A 14,001-nucleotide genomic window follows, 5' to 3' on the forward strand; every position below is an offset into this window, starting at 1 on the left:
ATGGTGCTGTAGCAGTGGTCCAAAGTATTCTCCTCCCTGGTCGGGCATTTGACTAACTGTTTGTATTTCGGGAGTTCGTGAGTGAGGTTGCCCTTATTAAAATCTCCAATGACAATAACAGGAGAATATGTATTATCTCTCCTACTCTCCACTACTAATATCTGATCAGCGAGTTGACGTTGAGCCTCTCGCACGTCAGCTTGCGGTGGGATGTAAACTCCAGCTAGAATAAAAGAAGTGAATTCACGGGGAGAGTAGAACGGGGACAGTGTGGCACAGTGGCACAGTGTGTAGCACAGAATGGGTGAATTGCACGTTTGAGTCATAAAACCCTCAACCAACTTGTTGTTCAGGTGACCGATCGCTAACAATGACTTTGTCATTTCTGTGCCACTGAAAGGAAGTGAGTTGCATTGCTTAAAGCAGCAATATGGAGTTCTTCCAAAACTAGTAAGCCAACTACCTAAACAGCATGCAAAAACCTTGCAAACAGCCCAGCTGACGCTAATAGAAACTTGCCAACACACTAACGTGAAAGCTTTTCTTCCATTTTTGGAGGGTGTTCCAGCCCAGTGCACAGAACTACATAGGGCATATTCTGGATGGCTAGTGGATAAGATACAGCTGTTTATCTGTCCTGCACATGACCATATGCTATCAAAAATAATTTGAAGATGGTACCAAAACTCGTGGCCTATAAAACCATACCTCAAAAAGTGTCAAATTGTTGCATAGTGTTACTTTAAAAATACAAGGGGGGGTTGGCAAATATCCCAGTGTTTTGAAAGCACACAATGGGAACTTTTATTAAATGCAGAGGACTAGCAGACACTTATATCCAAAGTGACGTAATTAACAAAGTACAAAACCAACAACTTTGATAGTTATATTTTACAATATAAATTAAACATGGGAATTATATTAATATGGTGCATAAACATATATTTGGGATATAAATATAAAAAAAATGATGCAACATATACTTCAAATAAATGAAAATTATAACCAAGATTAGGTATATTTGGCATCTTGTCTAATTTCATTTTATGTATGGATGGAAAACCTGAGCTAATGTGCTAATGAACTGTACTGAGTAGAGTCACATGCATATTTAACCTGCTATCAACTATTCCAATTAAAACAGTATGATGACACTATGACTTATTCAACAGCAAAAAGCAGTACCGCAGCAGGGATTGCACATGTGTTCTTCCTCATGGTCAGTCGAGGAGGACGGTGCACGGTCTCCTGTTTCTCAGAGCTGTGAAAGGTTTCTCACGTTACTGTACACGATGCAGTCCTCTTCAGGCCTAGAGAGTGTCAACAACACAGTCCTTACCAGTACATCTCAAACAATACAAGCAGCACATTTACTGTTACAGCAGATACCGTACAAGTAATGCCACAACAAAATGGCCGATTTGGCTGTGTTGAGCCTTTTAAGTGTACTTTTAAGTCTACAAACGAAAACGTTTACTCGTGGCTTAAGGTGAAGGTGCAGGACCACCTTGTAAATACCTTTGAAGTGCATCATTGCTTTGTTCACACAGGCTGTACCAGCTTTCCAACCTGCTGCATTACTGCATACCTTGCACAGAATGTGGATATGTGAAACTGGCCCACGCCCACGCGCTGAGATTGGCAGTTTAACGGCAAAGAATGCCTATTGCTTACCCTGTGGCAGACGCTTCAGGCTTCTGGCCTTCCTGTCGGTAAGCGCAACGGAAATGAACGCTGGCGTACTGGACGTCACCCTGATCATGAGACTCTGCTCTCTGTGTAAGGCCAGAGGTCGTAGGCCTCGCTGAGATGCTGCTGTACACAGCGCTGAGGTCACTCTGATCAAGAGAGGGAATAAATAAATCACAAGGGAGTTAAAATAGGCTTTGCCAACCACAACCACCTTCTGTGCAACAGCAAGTGAATTCAGTTGGGTTTCTAGCAAGGTTTGCATTAGTGCCAGCACTTCTAATAGGGACTTTTACTTTCTGTTTTTATCTGTGACTAAGGCCTTACAAAATGTTTGTTAGGTTTGCCTTATGAGGTATTTTGGATAAATGGGATACGTTGTAGCTGTTTTGTTAGAGGAAGGAGGGATTGGGTGTCCTTTCATATATAACTGTGCTGGTAAGGCTCTTGTGAGTGTAACAGGAAGTGTGTCCTGTCTGGTCTCCAGGGTTACCTGGGTCGTTTGGATTTGGAAAGCACTGGGTAGGCACCCCATCAAAGGAGGTATAGCTTTGGGACACAAAATTACATCAAAAGCTCGGAAAGCCAGTTTGCTCACCTGTGTGTTATCCACCTGTGCACCTGCAGTTGATTTAGCTTTCCACGTCCTGTTTTAATGGTAAGTACACAGTCAGTGGTAATGAAACTCGTGCATTTTGTGGTTAAAGTTAAGGATACAGACAAAGCTTAACTTGTACTGTATACACTGTACCCCGGGAAAAAGGATTTCAATATTACATGCCCCAGATAATGTATGTCCCAAACATAATTTGAATCTCAATCGATCACCTTGCACACACAATCCCGAGAGCCAACATGGCAAGAATCATGAAGAGGATTATTCCAGCTTTCACAGTCAAGGCAACCGCGTGTTCCACTTTGACATCGTTGAGGATGTAAATAAAAATTATTACAAAACAAAACAATGATCACAACATAATAAAGAAAGCAATTATACTGCAGGATCACTATACAAAAAAACACAAACTAAATGTATGAATCGCAGAGCTGATCACACCATACTGACCTTCAAAAAAAACTGAAACTTGATTGGAGTTCTGGGAGCCTATTTCATTCCTTGCCTCACAGTGGTAAAGTCCACTGTAAACAGGGGTCACGTTGAAGCTGAGACTCTCCCCTGTGCCTTTGACCATAGATAGTGTTGTAGTACTGAAATGCCAGGTGTAGTTGTGCACTGGTGGGTTGGCATCACTGCTGCAGGTCAGAGTCACAGAACTGCCCTCCACTATTTCACCAAAAGGACTCAATGACGCTGACACACTCTTTGGTAAATCTGTTGAAATATGGGTACAGTGTTTTAACTTAAAAAAAATCATTGCAGGCAGGCATATGAAGTTATGGAATATTTCCTTAATGTGTAAGAAGTGGCTGCTCTGTCCTGAAGTGAAATGTGCTGTCTTCTTACTATGACCTTACCAATTTACTTATCAAGGTGCTTATCATTTTTTTTTTTTTTTATTAGATTTTTTGCCCACAGATCTTTGGACGACACTAGCCAATATCTTGTGATGTAAAGATTCAGAGTTCACAAAATGTGACCCCCTGCATCCCTACCACATTCTTTGAACGCTTGTGAAATTACGTTTATTACGCTTAATTTAATTTTGGAATTTACTAAGCTCATTAATAATGGCATATAGAAGTAATTTACCCAATTTCAAAGAAATCATCCATATGATGTCACTACATAAGGAAACACCATGTTTTCCTTTGTTCCTCTGACATGGTTTGTCTATCTTCACAATTCATTTGGACTAAATATTTACAGAACCTTTACAAAATGTACAAAGTCTTTCGCTACTTGGGGCAGTTTGTACATCGTTCTTGTTGGAGCCCGATGATTGATGCTTGCGGCAATTTTGTTATTTATGTCCTGTGCATGCACAGGTGGTCATATAGTGTTAGCGACATAACCGCCTCTGCTACTACAAACACATTGCCCTGGACTGTAACTTCACTCCCCAACACTAACCTACATATGCCAATACATAAACACATTCCCCATAAGACATTTCCTTATCACGACATTACACTAGTCCGCTCTACTTCACACCCTGTCGGTTCACAGTCGTTTATCAAAACAAAATACACAACAAACTTCTTTATTCTTTCCAAAAACAAATTCATTCATGATAACACTCTTCTCTTGGTACGCAAAACATCTTGTTATTTCACTTAATTCTTGCTCATTCTCTCACTTCACGGGGCAGTCATATTATGCACCCCGCAATGTGGTAGCCTATGTCTAGTTGTAACTATATGGCACTAGCTAATCACATCAGTACGTCACATATATGAAAGTTTAGTGGATAATTTGTATAATTATAATTAGTATAATTAGTCAATAATAACAGGTTAACTTACACCTGACGTTGAGAAACACAGCAGTGGAGGAGAGACTCTTGTGTCCTTTAACAGCGCAGGAGTAATTGCTTGAGTCATGGCCTCGGACTGGGTTGAAGTATAGGTTCTTGCCAGATGTGTTTGCGTGTTTGTAGATCACAGAGTTCTTGTACCAGATGAATGTGGGCTTGTCACTCAGAGTGCAGGAGGTGCTGCAGGTCAGTATCACTCTCTCTCCCTCTGTGATTACAGCTGGGGTCACTACCACCTGCAGAGCTGGTAGACATGTACAAATGTGATGACACAGCAAATGCTTGTGTTTTCAAAGAGGGCTTACAAAGAGGCTTACCTGTAACAGAGATGTTGACTCTGGGTGATCCAGAGTAAGTGTCACCCTGTTGTGTTGTAAACCTGAAGGCATATTCTCCAGATTGACTCTCTCTCATGTCTTTCAGTCTCAGGGTACAACTATTCTCTTTATTCCCAACATACTCTGTGTGGTTTTGATAGTCTTCATCAAAACTTAGATCTACTGGGAGACGGCTTGATTTCCGCTTGTTAGACCATAAGGTTGTGCTGATGCGGTGATCTCTGGGATATTTGTAAGTGCAGGAAATATCCACTGATGACCCCATTAATGCACAGATGCTGTCAGATGAGTAGGTCACACCCCAACACTGTTTTCTTGGAGCACCTATAACAACGTTCAAAATAGTAATTCATGAGTGTAAAAAGGCCTCTGTGGGGTTGGCCAGCAATATGCCTCTTGTAATGAGTTAAATGATCTACTGATTTATGGCAATATTGTGGTTCAGAGCCACAGGTTTTGAGTACTGTGTTTTCGAGCTGAATTAGAGTTGTAAAGTGTATGTATTGTTCCTCACACACAACAGGGGAACGGCGAGCCTCGTAACCTCTCACGGCACAGGAGTAGTTTCCCTCTTCTGAAGGTCTGGTTGAGTCCAGTAACATGTAGGCTGTGGTTTTGTCTTGTAGAGGCTGTTCATTCTTGTACCAGACATACTGAGTGTTAGAGCTCAAGCTGCAGGAGGTGCTGCACGTCAGTTCAGTCTGAGTCTGTTTCCCTACAACAGCACCCTCCTTCACCTGCAGGTCTGAGAAGAGAGGTTAGAGGTCATTAAGATTTTACCTTCTTTTAAAAAGAAAAGAAAAACTTTTACTCAGTTTTACTTGAATTGTACTTAGTTGTTCATTACCTGTGATTGAAAGTGCAACTTGTCCAGTCTTGTTTGTTATCCAACTCACATGAAGAGCTGTGTAAAACCGAAAGTGATAAACACCAAAGTGATCTTCTGAAAGCTTGTCTATTTTCAGACTGCAGTCAGGATAATTAGAGTTTCTGTGTTCTCTGACTATCCCACTCTGCTCTTTATGCCACTCTCCTCCCTGATATGTGTCTCCACCACTTTCCCAAGGGTAGTCATATGTGCAGGGCAGGACCACTGATGCCCCTTTAAGGCCACATGCCCTCATAGAGGAGTACGTCACACTCCATTGACACTGCACAGCTGAAACACAGTCGTACAGACAAAATACTGTGGAGATGAAAAAAATACCGCTCACAAATAATGAATTTGTGAAAACAGTTCCCAGACACAGTCTGTTTTGTTAATTCAACATGAGGCAACATCTAACAGCCATTAATTAAGCAATAAGGTACGAGAGGCAGTACTGTATCGTCAATAATGTACTGTTCAAGGGTGTTGTTAGGCCCGACGCGAAGTACTGCCTCGAGTACCTTATTGCTTTTATAATACGGTTGCCAGCAACATTATAAATAGTAACTAAATAGTAAGCTGCCTTTCAGCACGGAATAGTTGTAATAGCCACCAAACGTTGTGTATCGCATTTCAGTAGCCTAGACTCTAGAGAAAATAGTCCCCGAATGTGTGGCTGTTGCTATGCAACAGACAAACAGCATTGGGAACATCACGTTCTCCTGAGCAAGCTAAAGTGGTAATAGCTAGCGAGCTGTTTACGGTCACACGTTTAAAGTGCCCGGGATATGTTGTGCTGATGGATGCGACAACAGTCGCCAGAGAAAACCTAGATATACAATTGATACAATCGTGAATAATTGCTGTGTCTTATTAGAGCTAAACTCCCCTGAGCGAGCTAGAGTGCTAATAACTAGCGAGCTGTTTAGCCCTTTGGGATTTGGCTACAACTTGTTAGCCCATATTGGCACTCTTGATTGCTCAAGAACGGTTAGCTTTGATAAGATCCAGGATACATGTCCTGTGATCTCATACATATTGTTTTTGTCTCCAAATGCCATATCTTGGTGTCGTTCACCCATCCTGCAACTGCATATTGAAAGGCATCTCTACTCTACTCTTGATCTCTACTCTCTACTCTCGCTCAGGGGAGTTTAGCTCTAATAAGACACAGCAATTATTCACGATTGTATCAATTGTATATCTAGGTTTTCTCTGGCGACTGTTGTCGCATCCATCAGCACAACATATCCCGGGCATTTTGAACTTTCTGTGGGTTGTGACCGTAAACAGTTCGCTAGCTATTACCACTTTAGCTTGCTCAGGAGAGTACAGGCTAACAAACGTGATGTTCCCAATGCTGTTTGTCTGTTGCATAGCGTCGGGCCTAACAACACCCTTGAACAGTACATTATTGACGATACAGTACTGCCTCTCGTACCTTATTGCTTAAATATACCATGTCAGTGCTTACTGTACATGTTACACATCACGTACATGTTACATACATACATTAGTTGGTACATGACTGTGTGTTACTCTGCACCATACCTGTTAGGAGAAATTGGGCCAAAAATACGTTCATGCCTTTAAAAACCATGACTTGTTCGGCCTGCAATCATAAGACCAGACAGGACAACAACCATTCAGTAATAGCTTGAGTTGATTATTTTCATTGAATTCTGTGCCATTCATTCTCAGATATCAAAGTGGAAGACTGATGAGGAAGCTGTAGCATTCATGACCGCTAAATATAAAAAAAAATATAAACATTTTTGTTAGATAAATTATTATAAAGACATTAATATTAATGAGACAGAGACCAGCAATCAGAATGTCAGCGCTTTGTCTTTTGCAAAAGAGGGAGAGTGTCACAACCAAATATCATGAACAAACTCCAAAGATGAGCTGGGCGCAGTCAGTGTATATAGTTCATATAGTTCCTCAAAACATGTTTCATAAGCAGGCACGGGACATTATTCTGAGACAAGACGTTGACCCTTGTCTGACAGCAAAAACAAGATGTATCACTTCAGCAAAGTGTCACAATCATTCATATCGCAAGAGTTGGTTCCTTAATTCAGTACATGTAAGCATTAAACATGTAACATTTTTAAATTAGCATTTATTTCATTTATCTTCACTCCTTTGAAATGCGAACATTTGATCACTATAATTTCTTTCCTTGATTAGCTTCGGCTGGCTTAGTAACTTGTTAGACAGAGGAGGCAGCAACCTATGACCTGACCTGACTCTGACCTGGCTTTGACCTGGGTCTGATCTCACTATGGTCTGGGTCTGATCTCACTATGACCTGGCTGTAATCTATCTGGCTATGACCTGGTAGAACAGATTCCTATATGTTATTATTATGCTCAACATTTTAAACCTGCATCAAACTACATAGATGGTAGCAATTATAGTTTGAAATATATGAGAAAAGGTGGTTAATTTTTATGTTACTGTGATATATTATCTTGGGGTACTTCTTCAAGACCTCACAAATTGTGTCCATGTTTCTTGCGCACTATGATGCAGTCCTGACTGAATGTTTTTGATGCGATGCCGATGCCTCATTTATCATGACAAAGACAGAATCAGCGAGAGCACAGGATGTTGCAAACAGTAGGCCTTAAATGTCAGAAATCACATACACAGTACAGGACTGCATATACACAGAGATACGTTTATAGTGGTAAGTCCAATTAATAGGCTTAAATCAATGCAAGTATAATAAGAGTTTCTTTCAGTGTTAACATCAAAGAGTTGATTTATTTAACTCCAGAACAAGTAACTTCAGCACTTCAGATAACTGGTGTTACACCGCATATCCCAAGAAGGTTAGAGTCTGCACTGACCACTTCAGACTTGACAGTAATGTGCGATGATAAAATGATTGTATGCCTATAAGCTTGCACAGCCTTTTGTCATACGGGTAAAAATATGTTTGGAAAACAGGTATTATCACTAATGAATCATCATTGGTAAGCCATATATTTGGTTACCAGGATGCACTCTCAAAACCCCCCACCCATGTAGGGTGAAGCACAGTAGACAGGGGACTTTCCCCAAACTTAAACTTTCTGTTTAATAAACTAGTTATGGCCCAGCAGAGATCAAAGATTTGCATGAAAATGAGAACTGAAATATGGACATCGCCCATCCCAAGAGCTTTGTACTGTAACCCACAGCGGCAGGGGATATGTTATGACGGATATTACAGCGCTTGCCAGCATAGGTTGCATGCAAAGACAATGTTTAAAAATCTAAAACCCATCCAGTTTAATTTGACTTGCAAGTTGCTTGCATCTGAGCAATCATCAGCTCACAAATGATTTATGAACAGATGAGGTTGCAAGCGTGGTGCACGAATGGAAAAACAGAGAAATGAAGCAAACATGGCTAAATAATCTCATCATCCATCACCTGTCTCATTACATAGCATCATTTGTTACATCCAAAAGGACTTTAAAGTGCTGGTAAGCATTACTCTATATATTACTCAGTCTATACATAACTCAGTTTATACATTCTGACAGAGAAACAGAGTCCTGCTTAAAAACATGGGATGGAATCACTAACTGTGTAATTACAGTCCCGCCTTGGAATTCAAGTACTCGACAGTTAACCATTTCAACTGAGACATTGCCCTTACAGTGATATTCATTAGGCATAAAAACATGCAGTGGAATCACTAACTGTGTAATTACAGGACCATAAAATAGTATCACAATCAAACCATGAAAACCTTCAATTTAACATTTTAACTTACAGAGCTGCCTCTGTTACTTCATCTTGTAAAAACTGCTGGGTCAGGATCTTGCCCGGATAAATTCCAAAATGTGGATGTTTGATTAAGTAAATAAATAAATATACAAAGCGTGAAGTCAATTTCCATAATGACGCAAATCACAGGATACTCACAGGTTATATCCAGTTCTCAACAGAGAGGGGTTTTGAGCACATGCTGTAAGCCTACTCCTGTCAGTGTACTGGCTGGGTGAAGTATATAGATGGAGGAAATAGTGATCATCTTTCACCCCCATGTTCCTTTCTCGTCTTCCTGTCGAGAGCTGTGATAGTGGAAGATGCTGTTGCTCACGTTAAGCTTGAGACGCACTAAACTGACATCAAAGAGGTAGAGGCGACGAATGTGTTGCGTTGCTCTCAGCAGTTATTAAACTGTGAACATCCTTCACACTCTCAGGTCTGTGGTAGCTGTATCTGTCTGTTAGTTACGGAAGATGAACAACACAAAAATTGTTCATGCAAAAACTTGCAGTGTAGACCGAGTACAGTTGGTACACTTTTTTTCTTTTTGCATTACCACACAAAAGTTAATAACTAAAAGCATGTGAGTCTTCAATTGATTCTTCTTTTGCTTCTCTACCAAAACAGTGATGGTCAATAATATCTATAAGTAGTTCATATTTTCCACAATTAGCTCAGAAACACAAGGAGTACTTTTGTTCCAGCTATAAAAATTATTGCACTTCAAACACTACCTTAATAGTTTTCACATGTGTATTAGTTGGCAGGATGGCAGGATGTCGACAGTGACAAGCAGTGCCCCTTGAGCCAGTGTGTGTGGATAACTATGTTTCATCATTACCAAGCACCAGCTAAATAACTAAATGTTATATTTCATACAGTCCTACCTAACAGAAGATGGCTGTTCCATCCCTGTCGGTTACGTCTCCTCTCCGCTGACCGTGAACACAGTCGATGTCCACTGACCTAGGCTCTTCCTTCTCTCTCACTCAGACCCACACCCAGACCGACTGTTCACCCATTTGCCGACAGTAGAGTTTTTTGTTTGTTTGTTGCATGTATGCATATTCTGACCTGCCTCTTTGACCCGGTGCTGTTCACATGGGTCATCCTGTGGCACCCATCCTGTAAACCCGGTTGCAGGCTGTTTGCCGTCATCTTCTCCCAAAGGCCTAAAGGACATCTTAAGGAAAAGGCTCGGACCATACGTCTGCGGCAACCACCCTTGTTCGGCCGGCTCCTTGTATGTGTAGTTTCTTTCACATCATTCTCTCTATGTTGTTGATAAATAGGACAGCACTTTCAAACTCACAGATCATCTGTGCGGTAATGTGGTATTAACAGTGGTGTATGAAGTATCTAAAAACCATGAGTAAACGCATACATAGATACCTATGTAAGAAAATACAGACAACTACACGTTACCCATTAGAATACAACTTGACTAAAAGCATTAAAGTATTTCATTTGAACAGTACTTAAGTATCAAAAGCATTTAAGTGGCATTTAATGTAGGCCTGCCCTAAGCAAACTTTTTTTCTGAAACTGTCACTGTAATTAGGACTGTCCATCAATTACTAAGTTCAGCACAAGTGACTCAACTCTTGTCAGTTTTGTTTGAGCAATGAAATTGGGACTAAAAAAGCAGTGCCATAGGAAGACATGTCCTCCAAATTTGACTACGGGTGCTCCGCATCGCCTCCCATTGGGGCAGTGTCAGAGCTACCGTGTGCTTCTGCGTCTCTTCTGGTGAGAAGACTGCTGTAGGCTTACGGTCTCCTTCTTGAGAGGAGCGCGAGGAAACCCGAAATTATGGGTGTTTACATTTGCAAATTAACATTAGTCAGTGATTTCACCTGCAACCTTCAACGTCAATGCCTACGGTAACATGTGCCATTAAATATTTATAAACGTACTAGATGGTGAAAGTTGCTAATATTTATACTTATATTTAATATTATAAGTACAATATATTATAAGTACACATTTGCCAAAAAAGTTACTTATGTACCGTAACAAAGTACTATACACCACATTAGACAGTCGCAGTTTTGAAAAACATGCCCCAACAGAGGGTAAGTTCTGAATAACTGCTGTAATGAACAAAAATGCCCACTGGGTGGCAGCACTGATTTAGAGAGTGGAATATTGGAAAGCAGCGTATATTTTTCTTGTGTGGACAAATATTTTGACTGTTTGGGTTAAATCCAAAATGGAAATATTCTCTTAATATTAAATGACATACTGCACGTTTTAATCTTGATTTTTGGTCAGCATGGTGACTTGTAATATGAAAGTGATGTTACTGTGAAATACACTGATAGAGCTAATCACACTTTTGTTTAAAAATAAAAGCTTCACAGTGTCCTAAAATGACAATAATGCACACACCAAATGGCAGGTGGTTTATAAACTTAACTTTGTTCATCCTAAAAAAAAGGTGAAAATATGTATTTTTGATTAAAAAAAAGACAAAAAAAAAAATCGAAGACAGTCACCTACGGACATTCTCAGAATTGGGATGTAGATTCCGACTTTGAGAAGAAATTCACACACTTGGTCCTACAAGAAAGCCAGGGAACTACTGAGGCCTTGACCAACAGTTTAATTCAAAATGGGAACACACACATCTTCTGAAGTAAAGTATGCTTTGCAGTGTGGAGATTCCCTTTATAGTGCTGAGGGAGATCAGGTAGGAACTAAAGTCATGGCAGGAAAGAGGACAAAATAATACAAATCAGATGACAGGGAGAGGACAAAAAAGAATGGGAGTTCCCTCAAGCATGTCCGGTCACATCAGTAGAAGTCCTTACAGTTTGTGGTTCAGTCCATCAAAGTGCATGCTCTGGGGCCCCCCCCATTACCCTCCACTGTTCTCTCTGGGTTCATCCACTCATGTCTGAGTTGTTGCTACGGCTAGCTCAGCTTCCCGGTGCTTATTGTGCGTTTCCTGGTAAGTAGTACTCAACAGTGGTACCATCCGCAGTCCACCCAGCTTTCGTCTTTCCTGTTTACGCATCGCCACCCGCCACAGCAGCAGCCCTTTTAGCAGCATCAACAGCACCCGCAGCCGCAATAGCAGCAGCGGCAGCAGCAGCAGCATCGTCCCGGAGCTTTTGTTTTTCCATTCTAAGCATCTGCTTCGCCACACTAGCCTTCATATTAGCCATCTTAGTCCCTTGTTCTTTCTTTAGTTGCCTCTTGGAAAGAGGAATAACATGAAGGAGATTACTAACAAACTGTTGATTGCTATGGAAACTCATGACCTCTGGTTGTTCTGCTGGTGGTGTCATGGTCATCCCGCTCTCTGTTGACGTTTCACTATTTGATGACAAAGGTGCTACCTTTAGGACCTTGAGGAAACGTTCTTTCTTGTTCTTTGATGACACCTGCATCTGTGACACCCCGAGGTACGTCTCTGACGTCACCCGTTGGGGTGGGAACGATGGGAGAAGCGGGTAAGGTGAATGTGGAAAGGGAGGGTTTAGGAATGATGGATGCGGGGGTGGCTGGAAGTGGGGCGGTGGAGGCAGATGAGGAGGGGGTTGTGGTGGTGTTGGTGGAAGCAGATGAGATGGGGGTAGGAGTGGTGGTGGTCGTAGAGGTAGATGAGGTGGAGGTAGGAGTGGTGGACACGGGGGTGGCTGGAGGTGGGGCGGTGGAGGCAGATGAGGAGGGGGTAGGAGTGGTGGAGGCAGATGACGTGGAGGTTGTGGGGGTGGAGGCTGATGAGGTGGAGGTTGTGATGCTGGTAGTAGTGGTGGAGGAGGTCCCAAGTGCGGAGGATACTGGGGTGGTGGAAGCCAGTATGGTGCATTGTGGGAGCCTGTGACCATCAAAGGCGGAGGGGTGAACTGAGGGGTCCCTAGTAATATGTTGCCAAGAGGTGGGCCATACGAACAGGGAGGGCCAGGAGGCGGCACTCCACTCCACCCAACAGCAGTCCAGCTCTGGACAGAGGCACTGTGGTCCTGGCCATCATAGGCTGTATAGCTAGAATAGTTTGTTGGTGGAGGCTGTGAGAATGTGGACACGGGCATATTCTGGGGAGCAGGGCCGACAGGGTAGCTTCCAGTAGAACACGGTACTGATTGAACTGACTCAGGCGGGTCTGTTTCGGAAACCCTCAGTGGGTGCTCGGTGTCACGGTAACCTTTGGTCTCTTTAGAGCTACGTCGCCTGTGGTGAGAATCTGAGGATTGATCATCTGTGCTGTCTGACCATGAAGAGTCCCTGTGCCGTCGTCGTTGCTGCCTGCCTTCCCCCCCGCCTCTTGGAGTCTTCGTCCCATAGAGCTTCTCTTGGGTCCTATTCCTCAGTCGGTCCAGCTCCTCAATCCCTAAGTCCAGCCCCACTGTCTGGAGGAGGGTCTGGACCGTCGAGAGGTGTTGCTCTTTCTCCATCTTCCTCTCGTTCTCGGAGGTCGATGACCTGCTCCTGCTCCTCCTGCTCCTGCTCCTGCTGCTGCTACGCTCTCTTGAGTATCTTCTCTTTGGGCGTGGGGAATATTGTCTGTGGTCCCTTGAGTCCCGGCCCTTGTCTCTTTCTCCCGGGTCCCTTCTGTTTCTCCTTTCATCCGAGTGGCTGCGTCTAGAGTCGTCTCTCTTGCCTCTCCAACCCCTGTTCTTCTCTTCCTCTGAGTCTCTGAGTTTGTCTCTGGAGTGCCTGTCCTTGTCTTTTGAGTGACTGTTCCCATCTCTGGAGTCCCAATTAATTGCAGATCTCTTCCTTGCAGCTGGAGGACTTCCCCTACTATTTCTTTTGTTGCTACTGTTGGAGGTGAAATAGTCAGAAAATGCATGTTTAGACTCGTGCTCCTCTGAAGACCTCAACTGATATGAGTGTTCCAGAGCCTTCGTGGGCACACTGCTGGGCGCAGCTGCGTTCACGATGTCAGAGA

At 42.5% G+C, this 14,001-nt stretch overlaps 2 protein-coding genes and 1 long non-coding RNA gene across 3 annotated transcripts; all 3 read right to left on the bottom strand.

Moving 5' to 3' along the window:
* Positions 1–836: 836 nt before the first annotated feature.
* Positions 837–5,135, bottom strand: LOC122132555 (B-cell receptor CD22-like). The gene is made up of 8 exons (XM_042707234.1): positions 4,977–5,135; positions 4,442–4,786; positions 4,114–4,368; positions 2,756–3,022; positions 2,518–2,605; positions 2,288–2,336; positions 1,675–1,838; positions 837–1,310 (listed from the first exon to the last, which is right to left on the bottom strand). The coding sequence occupies exons 1-8, from the start codon at positions 5,062–5,064 to the stop codon at positions 1,256–1,258; spliced, it is 1,311 nt and encodes a 436-aa protein (XP_042563168.1). The 5' UTR covers positions 5,065–5,135; the 3' UTR covers positions 837–1,255.
* Positions 5,136–5,310: 175 nt separating this feature from the next.
* LOC122132556 lies at positions 5,311–10,006 on the bottom strand. Its single transcript, XR_006152223.1, has 3 exons — positions 9,255–10,006; positions 6,882–6,942; positions 5,311–5,621 (listed from the first exon to the last, which is right to left on the bottom strand). It is a non-coding gene; the product is annotated as an uncharacterized LOC122132556 (long non-coding RNA).
* A 2,098-nt stretch (positions 10,007–12,104) lies between these two features.
* Positions 12,105–13,871, bottom strand: LOC116219335 (nuclear pore complex protein DDB_G0274915-like; the record flags this gene model as incomplete). The annotated part of the gene is made up of 2 exons (XM_042707233.1): positions 12,105–13,080; positions 13,203–13,871. Coding segments are annotated over 2 exons (1,327 nt in total), but the record flags the coding sequence as incomplete, so codon positions are not given.
* Between the last annotated feature and the right edge of the window lie 130 nt (positions 13,872–14,001).

Source organism: Clupea harengus, unplaced genomic scaffold (assembly GCF_900700415.2).
Source record: "Clupea harengus unplaced genomic scaffold, Ch_v2.0.2, whole genome shotgun sequence".
Classification (NCBI taxonomy): Eukaryota; Metazoa; Chordata; class Actinopteri; order Clupeiformes; family Clupeidae; genus Clupea; species Clupea harengus.